Source organism: Heterodontus francisci, chromosome 6 (genome assembly GCF_036365525.1).
Source record: "Heterodontus francisci isolate sHetFra1 chromosome 6, sHetFra1.hap1, whole genome shotgun sequence".
NCBI lineage: Eukaryota > Metazoa > Chordata > Chondrichthyes > Heterodontiformes > Heterodontidae > Heterodontus > Heterodontus francisci.
Genome location: NC_090376.1, coordinates 5,760,781 through 5,788,328, shown reverse-complemented (window position 1 = coordinate 5,788,328; position 27,548 = coordinate 5,760,781). Strand labels below are relative to the sequence as shown.

At 50.0% G+C, this 27,548-nt stretch overlaps 1 protein-coding gene across 1 annotated transcript; it reads right to left on the bottom strand.

Annotated features, from left to right (window-relative positions):
* On the bottom strand, nt 1-27,548 carry LOC137371095 (interleukin-1 receptor type 2-like). The gene is made up of 7 exons (XM_068033021.1): nt 27,260-27,548; nt 10,778-10,873; nt 8,704-8,769; nt 6,022-6,157; nt 5,157-5,293; nt 1,576-1,625; nt 1-818 (listed from the first exon to the last, which is right to left on the bottom strand). Exons 1-7 carry the CDS (start codon nt 27,291-27,293, stop codon nt 705-707), a joined length of 633 nt encoding a protein of 210 aa, XP_067889122.1. The 5' UTR covers nt 27,294-27,548; the 3' UTR covers nt 1-704.

The window sequence follows — 27,548 nt, the reverse complement described above, 5'->3', positions numbered from 1 at the left end:
TCAGTTCAGGAAATGAAACTTTATTAGTATTTTCAATAATTGTTCTCATAAAACAGCAAATTAATAGCATGATTTTAATGTATTGTTTTGATTTTAAGCACTTCAAAACTGCATGGGTCTTAGTGTAAAGTTAGCACGCAGGTGTGATTTCCAAATGTCCCCTTTTAAAAGAAAGCAAGGGCTTGCATTTCTATAGTGCCTTTCACAACCTCATGATGCTGTGAAGCACTTTACAGCAATTTGTGTAGCCACTGTTGCACTGCTAGGAAACTTGGCAACCAATTCATGCACAGCAATAATAGTCTATGATTCTGGGCTAGGGACACCTTGCAGAAAACTTCCTTGCTCTTCCAATAGTGGTCGTGAGAACCTTTAGGCAAAAGACCGCACCTCTGACAGTGCAACACACCCTCAATACCGCACTGAGATGTTGGCTTAGATTACGGGCTCAGTCTCAGAAGTGGGATTTAAACCCATGATATGAGCCAGAGGGGTGGCATGGCTGACATCTCAAGAAAGGAAAAATACCCAATTAAATTGGGTTAAAGGTGACCTGGATCAGGTAAACTGTTAAACTTGTTCTCTGTTTAAATTTCATGGACTCTGCAGTGGTGTGGTTGCTAGCGAATGTTCTGGGTTGTCGGTTGCTGAGATGTCTCCCTTTTGCTTTGGACGCGGCGATGCAGAATGCAGCCCTCGTAGGGTTAACATGTTTCCAGTATCGATACCTGTAACGCCACATCGTCAGTGGAGCTTGCTTCTTTCTCTAGGTGGTTGTTCGTTTGCAGACAAGCCTCCAACCTCTGCTTGCACCTCAGCTGCAAAATTGAAAAAAAAACTCATTGGCCGCCTCCTGTGCTGTATGATTTCATTCAGCACATTGTGCCTATGCCAGCCCTTGGAAAAAGCTATCCAATTAGTCCCTCCCTATATCCCTGTTAATTTTCCTTTTCCATTGCCATTTGCAAGTTACTAGTTGTGGCGAGTCGAAGAGACTTAGTAGTTGGCAGGAAAAAAGACAGAGGCGCAAGGGGAGAGCCAACTGTGCAACAGCCCCAACAAACAAATTTCTCTGCAGCACCTGTGGAAGAGCCTGTCACTCCAGAATTGGCCTTTATAGCCACTCCAGGCGCTGCTTCACAAACCACTGACCACCTCCAGGCGCGTATCCATTGTCTCTCGAGATAAGGAGGCCCAAAAGAATTAAACCTGCTTCCACTGCCCTTGAGGATAGTTCACCAATGTCACAGAAGATGTTATTTGTAACTTTGATCAGAGCTGTTTCAGCGCTGTGGCAGGGACTGTAACCTGATTGGAGGGGTTTCAAACTTGGAGTGGAAGGGAAAATGGAGGAGGTGGCAGCATGTTTAAGGGTTAAAGGGTTCGGGTTTAGTGCCAGACTGAGAGAAATTTAGTTCAATTCTTGTAAAAGAGAGCATTGTTGTGCATCTGTCAGTCATGTCCAACAGGCTAGTTGATTGAAGGAGGTGAAATCATTGTGGGCAAGTCTGTCCTCATCATTGAACCCTCTAAGGAAGGTGAGGGGGAATTGGGTATTTAAATTAAAATTCTTACCAGTTTCCTCCTGCATGGGCCAGTCCTGGAGAGCGATACCACCTTTTCCACTGTAATTTAATCACAAGGAGGAAGATGAGTTAAACCCATTATTTTTTGTATAGTTACCACCAATTGTTAGATGTCTCAGTTGGGTCTGCCCATAAATCAAGATAGCAGGCGAGGAGTGTGGTTGGGGAGAGTTTAAACTAAATTAGCAGGGGGAATGGGAATCAGCATTTAGAAGTAGAAAAGAGGAATAAGGTGCATATAAAGTGAGGGTGTTGGGTATTACAGGAGAAGGAAGTATCATATTAGAAGCAGATTAAGGTTAAGATAAAAGCAAAATACTGCGGATGCTGGAAATCTGAAACAAAAACAAGAAATGCTGGATTCACTCAGCAGGTCTGGCAACATCTGTGGAAAGAGAAGCAGAGTTAACGTTTTGGGTCAGTGACCCTTAAGTTAAGACCCTTAAGATAAGTTTACAATGCATGTATGTAAACACGCAAAGTGTGGTGAATAAGGTTGGTGAGCTGCAAGCCCGAACAGCCCTGTGGGAATATGATGTAGTTGCAATAGTTTAAAATGGTGAGGACTGGGCACTTAATATTCAAGGATAGAAAGTATTCAGAAAAGATAGGGAAGGAAAAAAAGGCAGGTGGGATGGCAGTACCAATCAGGGAAGACATTGCAGTGTTGGAAAGAGAGGATATCCTTGAGGGGGCAAAGACAGAATCTATTTGGTTAGAGTTGAGAAGCAAAAAGGCATAATCACACTACTATAAATTTCTATAGGTATGTGAAGAGAAAAAGATTGAAGACAAATGTCCCTTACAGTCAGAAACAGGGGAATTTATTATGGGGAATAAAGAAATGGCTGACCAACTAAATGCATACTTTGGTTCTGTCTTCACAAAAGAGGACACAAATATCACACCAGAAATGTTGGGGAACAGGGCTTAGTGAGAGAGAGGAACTGAAAGAAATCAGTATTAGTAGAGAAATGGTGTTGGGGAAATTGATGGGATTGAAGGCCAATAAATCCCCAGGGCCTGATGGTATGCAACCCAGAGTACTTAAGGAAGTGGCCCTAGAAATAGTGGATGCATTAGTGGTCATCTTCCAAGATTCTATAGACTCTGGAACAGTTCCAACAGATTGGAGGATAGCAAATGTAACCCCACTATTTAAAAAGGGAGGTAGAGAGAGAACAGGAAATTACAGACCAGTCAGCCTGACGTCAGTAGTGGGGAAAATTCTAGAGTCCATTATCACAACTTTTATAGCAGAGCACTTGGAGAACAGTGGTAGAATCGGACAGAGTCAGCATGGATTTACGAAAGGGAAATCGTGCTTGACAAATCTATTAGAATTCTTCGAGGATGTAACTAGTAGAGTTGATGAGAGGGAGCCAAAGGATGTGGTGTGTTTGGACTTTCAGAAGGCTTTCGACAAAGTCCCACATAAGAGATTAGCGTTTAAAATTAAAGCGCATAGGATTGGGGGCAGTGTATTGCAATGGATAGAAAATTGGTTGGCAGACAGGAAACAGAGTAGGAATAAATGGGTCTTTTTCCGAATGGCAGGCAGTCACTAGTGGGTACCGCAGGGATTGGTGCTAGGACCCCAGCTATTCACAATATATATTGATACAGATGAGGGAACTAAATGTAATGTCTCCAAATTTGCAGATGACACAAAATTGGGTGGGAGGGTGAGTTGTGAGGAGGATGCAGAGAGGCTTCAGGGTGATTTGGACAAGTTGAGTGAGTGGGCTAATGCATGGCAGATGCAGTATAATGTGGATAAATGTGAGGTTATCCACTTTGGTAGCAAAAACAGGAAGGCAGATTATTATCTGAATGGCTATAAACTGAGAGAGTGGAATAGGCAGCGAGACCTGGGTAAGCATGCAGGTGCAACAGGCGGTAAAAAAAAACAAATGGTATGTTGGCCTTCATAGCAAGAGGATTCAAGTACAGAAGCAGGGATGTCTTGCTGCAAATATACAGGGCATTGGTGAGGCCACACCTGGAATATTGTGTGCAGTTTTGGTCTCCTTATCGGAGGAAGGATGTTCTTGCTATAGAGGGAGTGCAGCGAAGGTTTACCGGACTGATTCCTGGGATGGCGGGACTGACGTATGAGGAGAGATTGAGTCGGTTAGGATTATATTCGCTGGAGTATGAGGAGAGTGAGTGGGGATCTCATAGAAACCTATAAAATTCTAACAGGATTTGACGGTAGATGCAGGAAGGATGTTCCCGATGGTGGGGGAGTCCAGAACCAGGGGGTCATAGTCTAAAGATATGGGGTAAACCTTCCAGGACTGAGATGAGAAATTTCTTCACCCAGAGAGTGGTGAGCTTGTGGAATTTGCTACCACAGAAAGCAGTTGAGGCTCGAAGGGCCGAACGGCCTACTCCTGCTCCTATTTTCTATGTGTCTATAGGCCTCCAAATAGTGTGAGAGGTAGAGGAGCAAAACTGCAGGGCATTAAGAGATATGTAAGAACTATAGAGTGGTGATACTAGGGAACTTTAATTCCCCAAATATAAATTGGGATCATGTCAGAGTAAAGGGAAAGGAGGAGGTGGAATTCCTGAAATGTATTCAGGAGAATCTCTTTGACCAATATGTTCTCGGTCCAACTAGGAAGGAGGCATAGCTCGATCTGGTGCTGGGAAATGAGGTGGGCCAAGTGGACCAAGTGTCTGTGGGGGAGCACTTGGCTAAGAGTGATCATCATATATAGTGCTTAAATTAGGAATAGAGAAGAGAAAGGAACAATCTAAAGTAGAACTTCTAAATTAGAAGAGGGCTATCTTCAATGGGATTAGAGGGGATCTAGCCAGGGTGAAATGGAACCAAAGACACAGGAAAAACTGAGAACAATGGGTGATTTTTAAGAAGAAGATGTTTCAGATACAGGTTAGGTACATTCCAACAAGGATGAAAGGTAAGGGAACTAAAGCAAGGGCTCATTGGATGATGAGGGAGATAGAGAATATGATGAAACAAAAAAAGAGGGTGTATGATGCATGTCAGGTGAATTCTTCAAGCGAGAATCAAGCCAAATACAATAAGTTGTGAGGGGAAGTGAAGAGGAAAATAAGACTGGCAAAGAGAGAATATGAGAATAGAATGGCAGTTAACAGCGCAGGGCAAGGCTAGAATACTTTGTATTGGTGTTTACTAAGGAAGACAATGCTGACAAAATAACGTTAGAAGCGGAGAGAGTAGAGGTAATGATGGGGTTAAAAACTGATAGGCAGGACGTACTGAAAGAATGGATAAATAGCAAGATCTGAATGGCTTGCATGTTTGCATGTTCTCCCCCGTGTCCTGGGTAATATTTATCTCTCAACTTGCATCACCAAAACATATTATCTCATTTACTGCCATGTTTCTCTACATTACAACAACGACTACACTTCATTGGCTGTAAAACGTTTTGAGATTTTCTGAGGTCGTGAAAGATACTGTAGAAACTCGAGTTCTTTTCAAAAGCTGTTCATGAGCCAGAATCTTTACTTCATTCGCATATTCTGCAGCTGCTCCAGATTGTGCAGCAAAACTGTTATCTGGTGTTCACTTGCCTAAAATAATGTTTTTTATTGAGCTTCCAGTGGGATTCATCACAGCGCAAGTGAAGTTCGTCTTGAAATCTTCTGGTGTGACCTTGGTGAACTTCAAATTCTTCTGAATCAACGTCTTTCTATTTTTAGTCAGGAATCTATTGGGGATGGAATAGATGGGATTTAGGGGAAATTATTGGCTGAGAAAGTCATTATGATACTTCGCGATCAATTGTGATTTAGTAAACAGAGAGTAAGCATCATTAATCACTGAGGAGGATGCTCATCTGGCTTGCTTTAACTCTTTTTTTTCCCCCCTATCTGGCAATTAAAAAACACCCATTTCTGTCATCTTCATGTACGAATCTCTCCAGGGCCTCACCCCTCCCTACCTCTGTAACCTCCTCCAGCCCTACACTCCTCTGCACTCTCTCCACTCCTCCAATTCTGGCACTGGCATCCGTGCCTTCAGCTACCTGGGGCCCTAAGCTCTGGAATTCCCTCCCTAAAGCTCTCCGCCTCTCCTCCTTTTAAGATGCTCATTAAAACTCTTTGACCAATCTTTTGGTCATTTGCCCTAATATCTCCTCATGTAGTTCAGTGTCTAATTCTGTCTGATGCTCCTGAAACCACCTTGGCCGAGGCACAACCTTAGTGCAGCTTCCCTCCCCTCCCCTCCCCACCACCTTGACCCAATCCCGTGCTATCCCCGCCTTTCCCCCTCTGTTCCTGAAGGTTGGGGTGTGATCCACACTGCCAATCTTCCCATGGCAGTCCAGATGTGGAATTTCCAATGCATCATTAAACCAGGGATAAGGAAGGAGGTGGGTTGGGGAGCGTCCCGGGGAGACCTTTACAACGAGTTGTATTTAACATCTTGACTTACCTTTCCTTTCCTTCTTTCACTCTGCCATCCTCAAACATATCTTCGATGAATTGGTGATTAGCCAGCCAGTAAATGATTGTGGAGAATGTGTCGGAGTAGCCAGTAACTGCCCTGCAGGTCAGCTCCAGCGACTTCCCTACAAGAAAACAAAGATTAAGTTTGTGAATGGCCTGCCCTGGATGGTTCAGCCCTAGCTCAGTGAATAACCAGCCTGGGAGAGTATCTATAAATATTCATGGTGCAATTTGCAGGTGTTCAGTTGTGGCTCAATGGGTAGCATCTTGCCCTTGTATCAAAAAGTTGTTGGTTCAAATCTCAGTCCCAGAGGCTTGAGCTCAGTCTCGCTTTCCCAGTGTAGTACTGAGAGAGTGTTGCATTATTAGCACCGTTATTGATGAGATCTTAATGTGAGGAGCCTTTCTTTCTCAGGTGGGTTTAGAAGATTGCAGAGCTGCTATTGGAAGAAAAGCAGAGTTCTCCCTGGTGTCCCGTCCGATGTTTATCCCTCAACTATCATCACTTAAAAACAAAATTACCTGGTCATTATCACATTGATGTGTGTGGGAGCTTGTTGTGCATAAATTTTGGCTGTTGTGTAGCTGACATGATAACAGCGAGTACACTATTGAGAGGCGCAAATAAATGGACCGGGTCCGGAGGGACACGATGTTCAAATCTCTGGACAAGGGCGGGAAAAATGTACCCAACGTGGCCCTCATCCTGATGACCACCTTCGTGTGCAGCTGCATCAAGCTGTGTGTAGATCCCCAATACGCAAACTCCAAGTGTCACTACGTGCTGAGGTTCTATCTGTCCCCGGTGTTGCGAAGGATGGGCCTGGTCACATTGCCGCGGAACGCTCCATGCAGTTGGGCCGTGCCGTACCACCTATCCTTCGTGGAGCAGTTTCTGCGGGAAAACACATTTGACCACCGGTCCATCAGGCAGTGGTCAGCACGGAATGTCCCCAAGGCCCTACGGGAAAAGGAGACAGTGGATCCTGACAGATGGTTCCCCGAGCAGACCATCAAAGTCATTTGGCGGAATGCCTCATCACCAGAACTTTCAAACAAGCACCAAGACGTAGCTTGGCTGGTGGTGAGAAGGGCCCTCCCCATCAGATCCTTCCTGCACGCCCGAAGTCTCGCCCCCTCCGCACAATGCCCCCGCGGTGGCTGTGGTGGGGAAGAGACGGTTGCCCACCTCCTCCTGGAATGTGTCTTTGCAAAGCAGGTGTGGAAAGAGATGCAGTGGTTTTTGTCGAGGTTCATCCCAAGCAGCTCTGTAACACAGGAGTCTGTGCTCTACGGGCTGTTCCCAGGGACGCACACCGAGACAAACATCAACTGCTGCTGGAGGACTATCAATTCGGTGAAAGACGCCCTTTGGTCTGCCCGAAACTTGCTGGTCTTCCAGCGCAAAGAGTTGTCCACCACCGAATGTTGCAGACTGGCACATTCCAAGGTCCAGGACTACGTGCTGAGGGACGCACTAAAGCTTGGGGCAGCCGCAGCAAAGGCTCAATGGGGAAAGACCATTGTGTAAGGTCCCCCCACCAAGCTGAACTGAGGGGCTGGACCCCTGGAAAACCCCTCGAACTGTATCGGAGAAATTTTTGCAAAATGTTAAAATGTATCTGGCACGACAATGAAATGGAAGGGTTGTGAGGCAACTCATGATTGTATTGAAGGAAACTGATCTTTGCACCCTTTGTATTTTTTGACTTGGTGCTGTTTGAAACTGTTTTCTACTGTATTTTTTATGAATAAAGTATATTTTGGAAATAAAAAAAAACAAATAACCCGGAGGCACTCGGAAAACACAGACACTCACAAATTACAAACATCCCTTAAGCTACCAACTATCTTTTACAACTTAAAACACAACACGACATACTGGAAAGCTGCTCGCTCTGAAACTTCCACTGACTCTGGATCACTGACGCTCCCCTCCACAGTTCACAGGCTGGCTCTGATTTTTAAGGTTGTGGCCCCCCTTGTTGTCGACTGTCCCACCAGCAGATCAAGGGTAGAAAGAGATAAACTTTCAGTTCATTTTAAAATCTTAAAAACTTAAAATCAAATCACCCCTTTAACTTTCTACATTCCAGGAAATCATACGCAGCAGCCAATTTGTGAAGAGTAACTGCCCAGAGCAGCAATAATGACCAGATAATGTTTCAGTGATGTTGATTGAGGAATAAATATTGGCCCCAGGACACTGGGGAGAACTTTCCCCCTTGCTCTTCTTCGCAATAGTGGCCATGGAACCTTTTATGTTCCCCCAGCCCAGAGCAGACAGAGCATTGGTTTAACATCACATCCAAAAGATAACACAGTGCGGCATTCCCTCAGTACTGCACTGGGAGTGTTAGCCTATGCTCAAGTGGGTCTTGTCCCCACAACCTTCTGACAAAGAGAGCTACCATTGAACTACAGTTGCCACCAGTTCATTTTGCCTTTTCTACTCTCCTAGCCCTTCTGATATTAATTTCTCCCCCAACCCCAGCTGCCTCAGACTAAAGGCACTGATACCAGTTGCAATGTCCCACCTGAGCTAGCTCGGCACAGCCTGCATGTAAAATCCAGAGCATTCTTGCTCAGTACCAGGGCCAGTGGCACTGTCAATAACTGCATTAGTTCTCGGGTCGCAGACTCCTGGGCAAATGATGGACATACTTACCCAGCTCGGCATTGACAGTTGTGCCAGCTGGCACAGTGATTGCCGGAAGACCGTGTTCTTCAGACCCTGCAAGGATAGAAACAATTCAGTTATGCACATTGGAGGGATAATGTGCGCTGAAGATCGCAACCAAAGTCAACCTGCAGCAGAGCAGTGCAACAGGAACAGGCGATCAGCCCTTTGCGCCAGTTCCACCATTCAATTAGCAGACCAGGATCTTAACTCCATCCATTCACTTTGCTTCCCCAATCCACAATACTTTTGCCTAGCAAAAAGATCTGAGTTTTGAAATTTTCACTTGGTGCCCCAACCTCAACAGCTTCTTGGGAGAGAGAGTTCCAGATTTCTTTCATTTTATCATGGGATGTGGGCGTCACTGGCAAGGCCAGCATTTGTTGCCCATCCCTAATTGCCAATGACAACTGAGTGACTTGCTCGGCCATTTCAGAGGGCAGTTAAGAGTCAACCACATTGCTGTGGGTCTGGAGTCACATGTAGGCCAGACCAGGTAAGGACAGCAGATTTCCTTCCCTAAAGGGCGTTAGTGAACCGGATGGTCTTTTTTATGACAATCAATAATAGTTTCATGGTGCCATTTCATTCCAGATTGTTTTTGTTAATTAATTGAATTTAAAATTCTACCAGCAGCCATGGTGGGCTTTGAATCCATCGCCCCAGGGGGTTAGTCTAGACTTCAGGATTACTAGGTCAGTAACATCACCATTAAGCCACCACCACCCTACTACCCTGTCTGTTGACATCACTCCTGAACAATCTGGCTCTAATTTTAAAGTTCTGCACCCCCCCCCCCCACAGTTCTGGACTCTCGCACCAGAGGAAATAGTTTCTCTCCATCTACCCTATCAAATGCTTTAATCAAATCTTCAGCAACTCAATTAGATTCCCCCCTTGACCTTCTAAACTCAAGGTAATACAAGCCTCGTCTATGCAACCTGTCTTTGTAATTTAACCCTTTTAGTCCTGGTATCATCCTGGTCAACCTGCACTGCACCCACTTCAAGGCCAATATATCCTTCCTGAGGTCCAAGCTGACTTGAGTGTGGGACCTGGCTTTCAACATGAGGTGAATCTCCTTAGTTTCTGGGAAATGGGATGTATCCTCAAGGAAGCAAAGATAACTAGTTTGAGCTTGGATACAGTAGTGTAATGCTTTTGTTACTGGACTAGTAATTCAGAGAATGTGTGTTCAAAGCCCACCAAGGAAATTTGATAATTTGCATTGAAATAAAAAGCGGGGAATCAGGAAAAGTGACCATGAAGCTGTTGAATTGTTGTAAAAACCCATCTGGTTCACTAATGTTCTTTAGGGAAGGAAACCTGCCATCCTTACCTGGTCCGGCCTACAGGTGACTCCAGTCTCCACACCAACATGGATGACTCTTAACTGCCCTCTGAAGTGACCTAGTGAGACGGTCAATTGTGCTTCAAGAAGACGGCCCCATATTAACCAATAATTGCTGGCTTTGTCAGAATCCGGAAAGTGACTGGTCAGAGAGTAGTGAGTATCTGGAATACTTTGGCGGCTGGTGTGTTAACTGCTGACTCCCCGCCTTCACTTCAGGAGGGAAGCTGGTCAGGTCCCTGACTGGGGCAGAGATTGCATTATATAGAGATTAAGTGTCTATATAGGTGATACTTAGTCCGTGTGATCTCCTGGACTGGTTCCGATTGACTGAGGGAATGAGAGAGGAATTTCCCAGAGTATTATTTCCCCTGGGTTTTTTGCCTCTCCCAGGAGATTACATTGTTGTGGGGCGCAGGGGGAAAGGGAGATTGGGGTTTGGGGAAGGTGGGAGAGGAGGAAATGTTTTGTCGCAAATGTGAGGCTGGCTCAACAGACCAGTTGGTGTTTTCCTGCCTGTCAGTCTCGTATGTAAACTGTGTTTTCTGTCCCGACAAATCTCCTCACTGCACTAAAATCACACGTCAGTGTTCAGGAATAAGGCAGCGAGTTCTAAAGCTTCACTTCTCCTGAACTGGGGAGGGGTTCATTGCTCCCGGGAGCTCTGTCTCTCTTTCTCTCTCTCTCTCGCTCTATATAATATATAATTACCTTGGTCTTTTCCTACATCTCCTGAAATATGAGCCGTGACAAATCCGTTGAGCAGCATCAACAAAGGTATCGCAATGCACCAGAGTATTTCTTGCTCTGGAAGAAAACAACACAAAGTATTTCAAGAAAATGGCCAAGTGCGTAAATTAGCATCTGACTTGTTCAGTTTTAGTCCCAGTTTCAGAAAGACTCTAATCATTCTGAAAACTTATTTAATATTTTTCAAATTAAAGACAGATCCGCTGATATCGTGTTCAGGACAAGGTTAGAACCTGTGAACAGACTCAAGTGGATTATTAACCTGCAAGGGCAGATATGGTATGTTCTAGAGACTGAGTTAAGCAGTCAGGTGTTTAGGGGACGAAATATAAAATTCTAATCGAGAAAAGATGAGATAGTGAGGTCGAAACTGTGAGAAAATCAATGATTGTGCAGTGCAGGAATGCTGAAGAGGATTATAGCATTTACAAGATGACTTAATGGGTTAACGTATTACACATTAATTAAAAATAACTGGAAAGTGTCGACATGTTAGCAAAATGTTACTATTAATGATGCAACTCACAAAAAGCTTAGGACTTTAGCTCCTAACTGACCAGCATTAGGAGATTAGGGCTACATGTTTACAACTCCTCCTGATGAGTCCCCCATGATTATCTGTCAAAAAGTCATAGAGTCATTTCACAGAATTGTTACAGTTCAGAAGGGGGCCATTCGGCCCATCGTGTCTACAGCGGCTCTCCGACAGAGTAATTCCCTCAGTCCCATTCCCCCACCTTCTTCCCGTAACCCTGCACATTCTTCCTTTTCATATAACTGTCTAATTCCCTTTTGAATGTTTCAATTGAACCTGCCTCCACCACGTTCTCAGGCAGTGCATTCCAGACCTTAACCACTCGCTGCGTGAAAAACGTTTTTCCTCATGTCACTTTTTCTTCTCCTCCCAAATACTTTAAATCTGTGCCCCCTTGTTCTCAATCCCTTCACAAGAGGAAACAGTTTCTCTCTATCTACTCAGTCCAGTTGATTTTGAAGACCTCTATCAAATCACCTCTCAGCCGTCTCTTCTCCAAGGAAATTTACAGCCCAGAAAGAACCATTCAGCCCATCCCCAGTCCACTCGATGAAGTAACAGAAGGTTGATGAAGGGGATGCAGTGGATGATGTTTATATGGATTTTAAGAAAGCATTTGATAATGTACCACATAAAAGACTGGATAAGAAAATTGAAGCTCATGGAATAGGAGGGTCAGTGTCCAATTGCATAAAAATATGGCTTATGGATAGAAAACAGCAAGTTGTGGTAAATGGTTGTTTTTCAGACTTGAGGATGGTAGACAGTGATGTCCCACAAGGGTCAGTGCTGGGACCACTGTTTTTTTGATATATATATATATGAATGACTTGGATCTTGGAATGCAGAGTAGAATCTCAAAATTTGCTGATGACACCTGTCAATCCCACTCCCAGCTCGATCTCCGTCGCCCTGTAAGTCTATTTCTCTCAGGTGACCATCCAACTTCCTCTTGAACTCATTGATCGTCTCCGCTTCCACCACCCTTGTGGGCAGCGAGTTCCAGGTCATTATCACCCACTGTGTAACAAAGTGCTTCCTCATATTCCCCCCACATCTGTGTTCCCATGTCCTTGTACCAATTGTGAACAGGAACAGTTTTTTTCTTGTTTAACTTATCTAAGCCTGTCATAATCTTGTACATTTCTATTAAATCTCCCCTCAATCTCCTTTGTTCTAAGGAGAACAAACTCAGCTTCTCCAATCCAACCTTGTAACTAAAATCCTCCATCCCTGGAACCATTCTGGTAAATCTCTGCACCCTCTCAATGACCCTCACATCCCTCCTCAAGTGTGGTGACCAGAACTGGACACAATTCTCCAGTTGGGACCTAACGAGAGCTTTATAATGGTTCAGCATAACTTCCCTGCTTTTGTACTCAATGCCTCTATTTATGAAGCCCAAGATCCCATATGCTTTACTAACCACTCTCTCAATATGTCCTGCCACCTTCAAAGATCGATGTACATGAACCCCCAGGTCCCTCTGTTCCTGCACACTCTTTAGAACTGTGCCATTAACTATATGTTGCCTCTCCCTATCCCTTCTGCCAAAATACATCACCTCACACTTGTCAGTATTAAATTCCTTCTGCCACCTCTCTGCCCATTCTGCTAGCCTATCTATGTTCTGTTACAGGTGGTTCATATCATCCTCACTGTTTGCCGCACCTCCAAGTTTGGTGCCGTCAGCAAATTTTGAGATTCTATTCTGTACTTTAAGATCCAAGTCATTTACATAAATCAAAAAAAAAGCAGTGATCCCAACATTGACCCTTGGGGAACACCCACTGTCTACCATCCTCCAGTCTGAAAAACAACCATTTACTACAACTTGCTGTTTTCTGTCCATAAGCCAATTTTTTTATCCAATTGGACACTATTCCATGAGCTTCAATTTTCTTAACCAGCCTTTTATGTGGTACCTTATCAAATGCTTTCTGAAAATCTATATAAACAACATCCACCGCATTCCCTTCATCAACATTCTCTGTTACTTCATCAAAAGATTCAATTAGATTAGTCAAGCATGATCTGCCTTTTACAAATCCATGCTGGTTTTCCTTAATTAACTCAAACCTCTCTAAGTGTCTGTTGTATTTTCCCTGATTATTGTTTCTAAAACCTTACCCACCACTAATGTTAAACTAACCGGCCTGTAGTTGCTAGGAATGTCCTTACACCCTTTCTTGAATAAGGGTGTCACATTTGCCACTCTCCAATCCTCTGGCACCTCCCCCATATCCCGGGAAAATCGGAAGATTATGGCAAGTCCTTCTGCTATCTCCATTCCCACTTTCTTTAGCAACCTAGGATGCAAGTCATCCAGACCAGGTGATTTATCTACCCTAAGCATAGCTGGCCTTTTTAGTACCTTTTTACATCGACCCTATCGCACACCATCAGAATCTTAAAGACGTCTTTTAGGTCACCCCTTAGCCTTCTCTTTTCTGGAGAAAAGAGCCCCGAGCCTCTTCAATCTTACCTGATTGTTATAACCTCTCAGTTCTGGTATCACAGTAATCAATCACAATCTATTAGCCTAAAACAGACCCAAACATAAGGTGAGGAAAACCCCCAGTGGTGGACAGCTTCGGAAACTACACGTCCAAAGTCATCTGTTCCTCCCAAATTTGCTTCACTCTCCAAACATCATGTCTCAGATTACTCAGATACTGTGTCCTCAAGGCCTGCTCAGGTCGGGAAAAAGACCCCGACCCAAACCTGACCGAACCACAGCGGACCTGAGCCTGACCTGGCCTGAGTCCCTCCGATTTTGCCCCGAGCCCGGTCCGACCCGACCATCCCTTTACTTACCTTCGGACTCGGAACCTCCAGGAAGCTGCGGCGCTTGCACGATGATGTCACTCGCTCACTGCGCAGACTCAGTTTCATCCCGGACTCCCAGCTCAGGTAGGTTTTTTAAATTTCAATACTTACCAGCAGAGCACTTACCGTGTGTGTCCGGCCCGACCCGACCCGAGCCCGACCTGACCCGAGCCCGACCTGGACTCAGCCCCACCCGACCCGAGCCCGACCTGGACTCAGCCCCACCCGACCCGAGCCCGACCTGGACTCAGCCCCACCCGACCCGAGCCCGACCTGGACTCAGCCCCACCCGACCCGAGCCCAAAAACCGGACCCGGAGCCCGACCTGACCCGAGCCCGACCTGGACTCAGCCCCACCCGACCCGAGCTCAAAAACCGGACCCGGAGCCCGACCTGACCCGAGCCCGACCTGGACTCAGCCCCACCCGACCCGAGCCCAAAAACCGGACCCGGAGCCCGACCTGACCCGAGCCTGACACATGTTGTCGGGTCCTGTCGGGTTCAAGTCAGGTAGCGGGCCTTTACTGTGTCCCAAACACTCCCAGGGCAGGTACAGTATGAGGTTAGATACAGACCGGTGGGCACCACAGGGACTGGAGTGCATTGTCGACGCCGAGAATGGCATTTTAATTTGAATTTTTTTTGTTTATTTATCCGTCTTTAATAAAGTTATTTTAAAAATATGTATATAAAGGGGGCCTGAGGAATAAAAGCTCCCATGACATGAAATATATAAAAGGGGCCTGGGGTATAAAGGCCACCTTGAGAGAAATAAAAAATGGGGGTTAGATAAAAAAAAAATGGGGTTAGATACAGAGTAAAGCTTCCTCTACACTGTCCCCCATCAAACACTCCCAGGACAGGTACAGCATGGGTTAAATACAGAGTAAAGCTCCCTCTACACTAAAAAAAAAGAAAAAAAAAAAAATGGGTTAAAAAAAAAAACGGGGGTTAGATACAGAGTAAAAACAAAGAAAAAAAAAACAGGTTTGGCTGTTCTCTGATTGGGAAGCCTGAGTGTTGAGTGCCTCAACGAGGTGCAGCTGAGAGTGCTGGTGGCAGTTGGAGGTTGCAGAAAAAAAAGAAAAAAAAAACAAAAACAAAAAAAAAAAACTGGGGTTAGATACAGAGGAAAGCTCCCTCTACACTGTCCCCATCAAACACTCCCAGGACAGGTACAGCACGGGGTTGGCGGGATTGGCTCTGCGCGAGCCGGCCATGCGGGTCGTCCTCTCGGCTTACGCCGACGACGTGCTCCTCGCAATCACAGATCCCGTTGACTTGCGGAGGATGCGCGACTGCCAGCAGACCTTTTCTGCCGCGTCCTCCGCGAGGATCAATTGGGAGAAATGTTCCGGACTCCTGGTTGGTCAGTGGCGGGTGGACTCCCTGCCGGAGGAGATGACACCTTTTGTGTGGAGCACCACGCACCTCCTCTATCTGGGAGTCCACCTTAGCCCCGCTGAGGAAGCCTGGCCGGCAAACTGGCAGGAGTTGGAGGCGAAAGTCACCGCTCGGCTGGGGCGCTGGACAGGACTGCTCCGAGTGCTTTCCTACAGGGGCCGAGCGTTGGTCATAAACCAACTGGTGGCCTCCATGTTGTGGTACCGGTTGGTCACTTTGGCCCCGCCCCCTGTATTTGCCACCAAGATCCAGAAGAAACTTGTCGATTTCTTCTGGGGCAAGAGGAAACACTGGGTCTCTGCCGCGGTCCTGAGTCTCCCGATCGAGGAGGGCGGTCAGTCGCTGGTGTGCGTCCGCACCCAGGCTGCGACTCTCCGCCTTCGGACCCTGCAGAGATACCTGTACGTCGAGCGTCCTCCCAGATGGTGTGCGCTGGCGACGTATTTTTTCCGCCAGTGTCACTGCCTTCAAGACGACACGCAGCTCCCGGTGGAGTCCGTTAGCCGCGCCTCTCTGAGGGAGTTGCCTGTCTTTTACCGGGATCTTTTCCGAGTCTGGAACATGGTCGCCTCCAGTCAGGGCGCTCCCCCGCCGGTGGAGGAGAGCGCCTCGGCTGTCCGGGCGGCCGACTCCGGGGACGGTCCGGCGGGCGGAGGAGTAGCCGAAACCCCCGGGACGCCCCTCACTGCGAGTGGCGAGGGGGCTCGGGAGTAGGTTCACGGACTCCCAGGTCACCTGTACTTTCTGCGGCCTGGACGAGTCCGTGTTCCACATTTATACGGAGTGTGCGAGGTTGCAGCCCCTATTTGAGTATCTGAAGGGGCTGCTCCTCAAATTCTGGCTGCACTTCAGTCCCACGCTCCTGATCTTTGGGCACCCGGTGCGGAGGGGCGTGGGCCGGGAGGAGGATCTCCTCGTCGGTCTGCTCCTGGGCCTGGCCAAGGTGGCCATTCACAGGTCCAGGTTGCGGGCCGTCGGGGGGTCTGTCCTCCCCGATTGCCTGCCCCTCTTCCGCGGTTACGTTCGCGCCCGGGAGTCCTTGGAGAAGGAGCATGCGGTGTCCGCCGGTACGCTTGAGGCCTTCCGCGACCGGTGGGCACCGCAGGGACTGGAGTGCATCGTCGACGCCGAAAATGGCATTTTAATTTGAGTTTTTGTTTATTTATCTGGTCTTAAATAAAGTTATTTTTTTTAAAAATGTAGATATGTATATAAAGGGGGCCTGAGGAATAAAGGCCCCCTCAACATGAAAATATAAAAGGGGCCTGGGGTATAAAGGTCACCTTAAAAAAAAACGGGGTTAGATACTGGGTAAAGCTCCCTCTGCACTGTCCCCATCAAACACTCCCAGGACAGGAACAGTACGGTGTAAAAAAAGAAAAAAAAAACAGGGTTAGATACAGAGTTTGGCAAGTTTCGGGAACCTTGGATAACGCGGGATATTGTGAGCCTAGTCAAAAACAAGAAGGAAGCATTCGTAAGGGCTGGAAGGCTAGGAACAGATGAAGCCCTTGAGAAATATAAAGACAGTAGGAAGGAACTTAAGCAAGGAGTCAGGAGGGCTAAAAGGGGTCCTGAAAAGTCATTGGCAAGCAGGATTAAGGAAAATCCCAAGGCTTTTTATACATATATAAAGAGCAAGAGGGTAACCAGGGAAAGGGTTGGCCCACTCAAGGACAGAGAAGGGAATCTACGTGTGGAGCCAGAGGAAATGGGCGAGGTACTTAATGAGTACTTTGATTAGATTAGATTAGATTAGAGATACAGCACTGAAACAGGCCCTTCGGCCCACCGAGTCTGTGCCGACCATCAACCACCCATTTATACTAATCCTACACTAATCCCATATTCCTACCAAACATCCCCACCTGTTCCTATATTTCCCTACCACCTACCTATACTAGTGACAATTTCTAATGGCCAATTTACCTATCAACCTGCAAGTCTTTTGGCTTGTGGGAGGAAACCGGAGCACCCGGAGAAAACCCACGCAGACACAGGGAGAACTTGCAAACTCCACACAGGCAGTGCCCAGAATCAAACCCGGGTCCCTGGAGCTGTGAGGCTGCAGTGCTAACCACTGCGCCACTGTGCATCAGTATTCACCAAGGAGAAGGACTTGGTGGATGATGAGCCTAGGGAAGGGAGTGTAGATAGTCTCAGTCATCTCATTATCAAAAAGGAGGAGGTGTTGGGTGTCTTGCAAAGCATTAAGGTAGATAAGTCCCCAGGGCCTGATGGGATCTACCCCAGAATACTGAGGGAGACAAGGGAAGAAATTGCTGGGGCCTTGACAGAAATCTTTGCATCCTCATTGGCAACACGTGAGGTCCCAGAGGACTGGAGAATAGCCAATGTTGTTCCTTTGTTTAAGAAGGGTAGCATGGATAATCCAGGAAATTATAGGCTGGTGAGCCTTACATCAGTGGTAGGGAAATTATTAGAGAGGATTCTTCGGGACAGGATTTACTCCCATTTGGAAACAAATGGACTTATTAGCGAGAGGCAGCATGGTTTTGTGAAGGGGAGGTCGTGTCTCACTAACTTGATTGAGTTTTTTGAGGAAGTGACAAAGATGATCGATGAAGGAAGGGCAGTGGATGTTATCTATATGGACTTCAGTAAAGCCTTTGACAAGGTCCCTCATGGCAGACTGGTACAAAAGGTGAAGTCACATGGGATCAGAGGTGAGCTGGCAAGATGATACAGAACTGGCTCTGTCATAGAAGACAGAGGGTAGCAGTGGAAGGGTGCTTTTCTGAATGGAGGGATGTGACTAGTGGTGTTCCGCAGGGATTAGTGCTGGGACCTTTGCTGTTTGTAGTATATATAAATGATTTGGAGGAAAATGCAGCTGGTCTGATTAGTAAGTTTGCAGACAACACAAAGGTTGGCGGAGTTGCAGATAGTGATGAGGATTGTCAGAGGATACAGCAGGATATAGATCGGTTGGAGACTTGGGCGGAGAAATGGCAGATGGATTTTAATCCAGACAAATGTAGGTAATGCATTTTGGAAGGTCTAATGCAGGTGGTAAGTATACAGTAAATGGCAGAACCCTTAGGAGTATTGACAGGCAGAGAGATCTGGCCGTACAGGTCCACAGGTCACTCAAAGTGGCAACGCAGGTGGATAAGGTAGTCAAGAAGGCAAACGGCATGTTTGCCTTCATTGGTCGGGGCATAGAGTATAAAAATTGGCAAGTCATGTTGCAGCTGTACAGAACTTTAGTTAGGCCACACTTAGAATATTGCGTGCAATTCTGCTCGCCACACTACCAGAAGGACGTGGAAGCTTTGGAGAGGGTACAGAAGACGTTTACCAGGATGTTGCCTGGTCTGGAGGGCATTAGCTATGAGGAGAGGTTGGATAAACTCAGATTGTTTTCACTGGAACGATGGAGGTGGAGGGGCGACATGATAGAGGTTTACAAAGTTATGAGCAGCATGGACAGAGTGGATAGTCAGAAGCTTTTTCCCAGGGTGGAAGAGTCACTTACTAGGGGACATAGGTTTAAGGTGCGAGGGGCAAAGTTTAGAGGGGATGTGCGAGGCAAGTTCTTTACACAGAGGGTGGTGAGTGCCTGGAACTTGCTGCTGGGGGAGGTGGTGGAAGCAGGTACGATAGCGACATTTAAGAGGCATCTTGACAAATACATGAATAGGATGGGAATAGAGGGATACGGTCCCCAGAAGTGCAGAAGGTTTTCGTTTAGGCAGGCATCAAGATCGGCGCAGGCTTGGAGGGCCAAACGGCCTGTTCCTGTGCTGTACTGATCTTTGTTCTTGTTCTACACTGTCCCCATCAAACACTCCCAGGGCAGGTACAGCATGAGGTTAGATACAGAGTAAAGCTCCCTCTACACTGTCCCCATCAAACACTCCCAGGGCAGGTACAGCACGGGGTTAGATACAGAGTAAAGCTCCCTCTACACTGTCCCCATCAAACACTCCCAGGACAGGTACAGCACGGGGTTAGATACAGAGTAAAGCTCCCTCTACACTGTCCCATGACCACTCCCAGGGCAGGTACAGCACGGGGTTAGATACAGAGTAAAGCTCCCTCTACACTGTCCCATGACCACTCCCAGGGCAGGTACAGCATGAGGTTAGATACAGAGTAAAGCTCCCTCTACACTGTCCCCATCAAACACTCCCAGGACAGGTACAGCACGGGGGTTAGATACAGAGTAAAGCTCCCTCTACACTGTCCCCATCAAACACTCCCAGGACAGGTACAGCACGGGGATTGGCTGCCCACTGATTTGGGAGCCTGAGTGCATCAACGAGGTGCAGCTGACAGTGCTGGTGGCAGTTGGAGGTTGCAGAGGTGGAGAGAGGAGCTGCACTGAGCAAGGGAGAGCAGCTACCAACAAGCAGAGGAAAACTCCAACAACAGTCTCCATTAAAGAGAAGAAAGGGACATTTTGTGGAAACAAGGCTTTGTCTGGAGGTGGGTGCTGAACACCAGTAATTTACTTTGGACTGTTGGGGGAGGAACAAGTGGCTGGAACAACAAGGGGTGGGGCTGCCAATTCAACAGGAATCTGTGCTGCTGCAAAAGCACACAGGAAAGCTCCCTCCCCACCCCAATTGCCAAGCCTGGGTCAGCTGAAGCTGCCCAGCTAAACAGACGGAAGGGGATAGATAGTGCCTGGGCAGCTTCAGCTGACCCAGGTGAAGACGACTCCCCCAACCAGAAGACCGGAAGACCAACTTCAAAGACTGTTTGTTTTAAGTGTACTGTGAGCACCACCTCCAGAAAGCAAGTCATCCCTTCCAGCCTGCCTTTGCCTCTCCTCTCTTACCTCAGCCTCTCCACTAACCTGTTGTTTGTTTGTTTGTCTTTTCAAATTTTTCTGTGAATCTGTTATTTAGTGTGCAAGTCCACAATTTGGGGTGGGTTTAGCTCTTGGACCCATGGCAAGCCCTTCATCACCGGTGGCGGGGCCCTCTACTACCTACGCAGCTGCAGCTTCTGTGGCTGCCCACGTGGCCCCGTCACCCTTTAAATTATTGACATGCAGCCATGGGGTGAAGAGCTATCCCCACCCCAACATGTCTATTGAGGCCTGCGTTAAGGCAATGGCCGTGGTTGTCGGCCCCTCGGCCATTGTTGCGGCCTCAAAGATGTATGGGAAGGCTGTGTTCTTTTTGAAGACCGAGCGGGCGGTGTCCCTGGCCCTGAGTAAAGGGCTCACTGTGGGGGGGACCTTCCTGCCAGTGGACCCTCTGGGGGCCACTGCGCATCGGATAATGCTGTCCAACGTCCCACCCTTCATTCCCAGTGAGCTCCTCCTCCCCCACCTGCACCATCTGGGGGAGGTGAGGTCGGGGATCACCCCAGTCCGGCTCGGTCTTCGGGAGCACAGCCTCCAACATGTCTACTCCTTCCGCCGCCAGTTATTTATGCAGCTGGCGCGGGAGGAGGACACGGAGGGCCAATTTAATGTGGAGTTCCAGGGGACGGCCTACCGCGTCTTTTGGACCTCGGACGGGGCGCGGTGCCACGTCTGCAAGGGGGTGGGGCATGTTCGGAAGAACTGCCCCAACCTCCCGGCCGCCAGCTCCACCTCGGCGGCCCAGAGTGGTTCCACAGCACCTCCTCCCACTCCCCCCGCACATCCAACAGACACCGCTCAGTCGGTTCCGGAGGCTGTGGTTTTCACAGCCTCTGGCGGGGAGGGGAGCGTCCGTCCGAGCGGAAGGAAGACGCGGGGAAAAAAGAAACATCGTGAGGCGCGTCCCCTGGACACTTTGACTCAACCCGAGCCTGAGCTCAGCCCAAAGCCCATTCCCATGGAATCCACCTGTCCCAGGGCTGGGCTCAGGCCCAGGGTGACTAAAAAAGGAAAAAAGGGTGCGGAGGCGGAGGCCTCTGATGACATGGAGGTCTCTGAGTCTCCGCGCCCAAGTGCGAAAAAGAGGAGAAGGCACCCCTCCACAGAAATAACACAGGGCCCTGAGGTGCAGGGCCCATCTGTTGGAGGGGAGCTGCCTCCTGTTTCTGGTCCTCAGGTGCCCCCTACCGCCACCACCAAGGCTGCAAAGTCCGGGCAGGTGCTCCCTATTCCTCAGGATGGAGGGGAGGGGATGGCCCCGGTACGTGAGGCCCCTCCTGAAGGAGTAAGTGGGGCCCTGCTTGTGGTGGGGGAGCCTGGGGAAACCGCCCATTCCGCCACTGCTACTGGGTCGGGTGTCCTGAATGAAGGGGAGGGCGAGGCCCCAGAGGGTCGGGCCTCCCAGCCGGAGTCCACCACCAACCAGGAGACACCCGACCCAGTTATAACTGAGAATGCTGCCCCATCTGCTGGGCCTGTGGGTGCTGGCGGAGCGGGAGATGGCCTCCTCTCGCCGCCTCCAGTCTCGGCTCCGGCTGGTTTCCCGGAGTCCGGATCTTCTGTCTCCCCTGGACCAGTCATTGGCCTGGGGATGGAGGTGGAGGGGGTCCTGAACCGCTGGTGCCTACAGGCTCCAGTTTCACAATAGAACCCAGAGAGGACTCCTCCGCCATCGATCCTGGGGGTGGGATCGTGACGGAGGCGGGACCAGCTGGCGCGGCCGGGACGTCCGCCCCACAGTGTGTGGTGGATGTGTCGGCCGCTGGCGGTGACGACCCGGAGGAGGATGGGGATTCGGTGCGGGGCACGGAGGATGATCTTGATTCCATCGCCAGTGAGGTGGTGGAGTCCCTCGTGCCTCCCACCGAATCTCCTCTCATCCCCACGGCGGAACTCCGGGATTTCCTCGCGGCTTGCAGAGGTTGCCGCAATATAAGTTCAGCTGGCCCTCGACCGTTGGTCGAATCTGGCGCTGATCATCCAGTCCGTCCGTGCCGCCCTTAAGATAGCGGGCAAGCGCGCGGACGTGAAACTGGTTGAGAGGCGCCGTTTTAATGTGTTCCTCAATGGGTTGCTGGGGGAGTGGAGGGCCAGGTGCACTTCCACTCCCTCCTCACAGTGAGCTGTTGGTGACGGGTTTTAAGTACCTTTGACATGAAGATAACCATAGCCAGCCTCAACATCAACGGCAGCAGAGGGGCTCACCGCAGATTTCACAATCTCTCAGTCCTTAGGGAAGGGAGATACGCGGTGAGCTTTCTGCAGGAAACCCACACCGTTCCGGGAGACGAAGCCACCTGGCTCCTGGAGTGGCAGGGTGGGGTCTACATGAGTCACCTCACCCCTATTTCTAGTGGGGTGGCGATCTTGTTGGCCCCGACTTTTCAGCCGGAGATCTTGGGGGTCAAGGAGCTAGTGCCGGGCCGCTTGCTCCACCTCGCCGTTCGCCTGGGTAGCGTGCCGCTCCACTTTGTGAACGTGTACGCGCCCAGGCCCGGCGCTTTGCAAGCGCGCTTCTTTGAAGAAGTGTCCGCTCTCTTGAGCTCCATCGATAGCGGTGAGTGCATCATCCTCGGGGGGGATTTTAACTGCACCCTCGAGGTGGGGGATCGCTCCGGTCCCCAGCGCGGCCAAGCGTCGGTGGAGAAGTTGAGGGGACTGATCAGCTCCCTTAACTTGGTGGACGTCTGGCGGAATCTCCATCCCGACTCCAGCGCCTTCACGTGGAGGTCTGGAGGAGGGGGGTCGCGAATCGACCGCCTCTACATTTCGCAGGCGTACGTCTCCCGCGTTTCGGCGGCCTCCATGCGGCTGGTGCCGTGCTCGGACCACCGCCTGGTGTGGGCGGAGTTCACTCCGCTCCGCACGCGGGCGGGGTCCGCGTACTGGCACTTTAACAACCGGCTGCTGGAGGACGTGCGATTTCGGGACTCGTTCTGTCGATTCTGGGCCGACTGGAGAAGGAAGCAGGGGGGCTTCCCCTCCTTGAGGCTATGGTGGGATGTGGGCAAGACTCACATCCGCGTCTTCTGTCAGGAGTACGCGAAGGGGTCGACCAAGAGGCGGGAAGCCGAGGTCGGGCGCCTTGAGAGGGAGGTGCTCGACTTGGAATCCCGCCTCGGTCATGCCGTCGCGGACCCGGCCCTGTGGCAGGCGTACAAAGAGAAGAAGGGCGCGCTGAGGAACCTGCAGCTCATAGGGTCCCGAGGCGCGTACGTGAGGTCGCGGATCCAGATCCTGGAAGATTTGGACCGCGCCTCACCCTTCTTCTACTCGCTGGAAAAATGGCGGGGGGTCCGTAAGCAGCTCGTCGAGCTGCTGGCCGACGACGGATCCTCCATCACGGATCCGGAGGGAATGGGCCTCCTGGTCCGGACGTATTACAGTGCGTTGTTCTCTCCGGATCCGTCCAGCGAGGATGCGCGCAGAGTTTTGTGGGAGGACCTGCCGCAGGTCAGCCCGGAGGGCGCCGAAGGATTGGAGGCTCCGCTCACGTTGGCGGAGCTGACTGGCGCCCTCCACCAGCTCTCGAGGGGCAAATCCCCAGGGCTGGATGGGTTGACCGTGGAGTTCCTCAGGGCGTTCTGGGACGTCCTGGGGGACGATTACGCGCGGGTCCTGGGGGAAAGCCTGGCGACCGGGGAGATGCCCCTCTCGTGGCGCAGGGCGGTCATCGTCCTGCTGCCGAAGAGGGGCGATCTCCGCCTGCTTAAAAACTGGCGTCCGGTCTCCCTCCTCAGCACGGATTATAAGATCTTTGCCCGGGCTATGTCTACCCGCCTGGGCTCCGTGCTGGCCCACATGATCCACCCCGACCAGTCCTACACGGTCCCGGGCCGGTCCATCCAGGACAACATCCACCTGGTCCGGGACCTGATCCATCTTTCCCAGAGGACTGGTCAGTCGGTCGCCTTTCTCTCCCTCGATCAGGAGAAGGCGTTCGACAGGGTGGATCACGATTACCTTTTCGGGACTCTGCGCGCTTTCGGACTCGGGCCGCATTTCGTGGCCCGGGTCCGACTTTTATACGCCGCCGCAGAGTGTCTAGTCAAAGTTAACGGGTCCTTGACGGCGCCCCTTCGCTTTGGGAGAGGAGTGCGTCAGGGGTGCCCCATGTCCGGCCAATTGTATACCATCTGCGTGGAGCCCTTCCTGTGCCTGCTTCGCAGGAGGTTGACGGGATTGGCTCTGCGCGAGCCGGCCATGCGGGTCGTCCTCTCGGCTTACGCCGACGACGTGCTCCTCGCAATCACAGATCCCGTTGACTTGCGGAGGATGCGCGACTGCCAGCAGACCTTTTCTGCCGCGTCCTCCGCGAGGATCAATTGGGAGAAATGTTCCGGACTCCTGGTTGGTCAGTGGCGGGTGGACTCCCTGCCGGAGGAGATGACACCTTTTGCGTGGAGCACCACGCACCTCCTCTATTTGGGAGTCCACCTTAGTCCCGCTGAGGAAGCCTGGCCGGCAAACTGGCAGGAGTTGGAGGCGAAAGTCACCGCTCGGCTGGGGCGCTGGACAGGACTGCTCCGAGTGCTTTCCTACAGGGGCCGAGCGTTGGTCATAAACCAACTGGTGGCCTCCATGCTGTGGTACCGGTTGGTCACTTTGGCCCCGCCCCCTGTATTTGCCACCAAGATCCAGAAGAAACTCGTCGATTTCTTCTGGGGCAAGAGGAAACACTGGGTCTCTGCCGCGGTCCTGAGTCTCCCGATCGAGGAGGGCGGTCAGTCGCTGGTGTGCGTCCGCACCCAGGCTGCGACTCTCCGCCTTCGGACCCTGCAGAGATACCTGTACGTCGAGCGTCCTCCCAGATGGTGTGCGCTGGCGACGTATTTTTTCCGCCAGTGTCACTGCCTTCAAGACGACACGCAGCTCCCGGTGGAGTCCGTTAGCCGCGCCTCTCTGAGGGAGTTGCCTGTCTTTTACCGGGATCTTTTCCGAGTCTGGAACATGGTCGCCTCCAGTCAGGGCGCTCCCCCACCGGCGGAGGGGAGCGCCTCGGCTGTCCGGGCGGCCGACTCCGGGGACGGTCCGGCGGGCGGAGGAGTAGCCGAAACCCCCGGGACGCCCCTCACTGCGGGTGGCGAGGGGGCTCGGGAGTGCGGAGCGCTCCCGGCCGAGCTGACCCCCGCTCGGCCGGAACTGCTCATCGGACCCAGGCCCCGAAACCCTCCTCGGGAGCCGGTCCCGCACAACCCGAGCCGCCTCTCGGGAATGCCCTCCGTGCCATTCCAATCGGCGCGGAGGGGTTTCCTGTACGGGCTGCTCCTGCACACTTTCCACTTCCTCGCCCTCGTCAGCCGGCCGGACACGCCCTGGCGGTCCGCGTTGCCATCTGGCGGCGAGGGGAAACCCCGATGGAGGTCTCTCTACGCGGGAGTCTTCCCCCTTTACATCGCGGACCTGGGGTGGAGGGTGCTGCACAGAGCAGTCCCGTGCAATAGGCTTTTAAGTAGGTTCACGGACTCCCAGGCCACCTGTACTTTCTGCGGCCTGGACGAGTCCGTGTTCCACATTTATATGGAGTGTGCGAGGTTGCAGCCCCTATTTGAGTATCTGAAGGGGCTGCTCCTCAAATTCTGGCTGCACTTCAGTCCCACGCTCCTGATCTTTGGGCACCCGGTGCGGAGGGGCTTGGGCCGGGAGGAGGATCTCCTCGTCGGTCTGCTCCTGGGCCTGGCCAAGGTGGCAATTCACAGGTCCAGGTTGCGGGCCGTCGGGGGGTCCGTCCTCCCCGATTGCCTGCCCCTCTTCCGCGGTTACGTTCGCGCCCGGGTGTCCCTGGAAAAGGAGCATGCGGTGTCCGCCGGTACGCTTGAGGCCTTCCGCGACCGGTGGGCACCGCAGGGACTGGAGTGCATCGTCGACGCCGAGAATGGCATTTTAATTTGAGTTTTTTGTTTATTTATCTGTTTTAATAAAGTTATTTTAAAACTGTAAATATGTACATAAAGGGGGCCTGAGGGATAAAGGCCCCCTAAAAGAAAAAAAAAAAAACGGGGTTAGATACAGAGTAAAGCTCCCTCTACACTGTCCCCATCAAACACTCCCAGATGTGGAGGAGGTTATCTTGTACTCTGTTTGTCCCCTTAAGTATATTTTGACCTCTTGGAGCAGCAGTGATGAAATAATAAAGCCCAGTAGTTGTATTTACACAGCGTCTGATTGGGGCTCACGGCCTTTGCTGTGGGAATCATTATTGAAATCCAGTTACTGTGCTGAAGCCAAACACAAGTGTTAGCCTTGCAAATAAACAAACAGTATATTCATAGAATGATAGACTGGAGAAGCTGGATTGTTCTCCTCAGAGAAGAAGGCAAAGAGGAGATTGAATACAAGTTCAAAATCATGAAGGGTTTTAATAGAGTAAATAAAGAGACACTGTTTCCAGTAGTTGAAGGCTCAGTAACAAGAGAACAGAATTAATGTGATTGGCAAAAGAACCAAAGACAACACAAAGAAAAACTTTTTCATGCAACAAGTGGTTCGGATTTGGAATTCACTCCCTCACAGGGCGCAGGATACAGATTTTGAAACTGCCTTTAAAAGGGAATTGGATAAATACTTGAAAAAGAAAAATTTGCCCAGATAGGGAGAAAGAGTGGGGGTGGGGGGAGTTGGGGGTGCAGGAGTGGGACTAACTGGATTGCACTTCGAAAGAGCCAGCACAAACACGAGGGGTCGAATGGAAATAGTCTCTCCTTATTTATTTCATTAAAACACTTCCTAATTTTGAACGCTTCTACTATTAATTCAGAAAATATATAACATTTTAATGTTCCCATTTTCTATCATTTTTACTTTAAAGAAAGAAAAGTGCAAAGCGTATTCTCACCAATCCAGGAGCTCCTGACGGTTTTGGCTGTCATTGAGCAGTCTGACTGTAGCAGGTCTGAGTTGTGGAGCTTTGTGCTGTTGATGTTGGATCTGCATCTGTCAGGCTGTTTATATCTTACCAAAACCACTTCCCTTTCAGGCACCGCAGCCACATGACTTCCCTTGTGTTGCTTTGTTTTGGTTTGTTTTTTGCCTCCTGCTGGAATGTGACGGTTGTTTGTGGGTAGGGGACGAGGGGTTGCTGGTGACTTTCTGCTTGGTCTGCTGACGGGTAATCGCGATGCTAC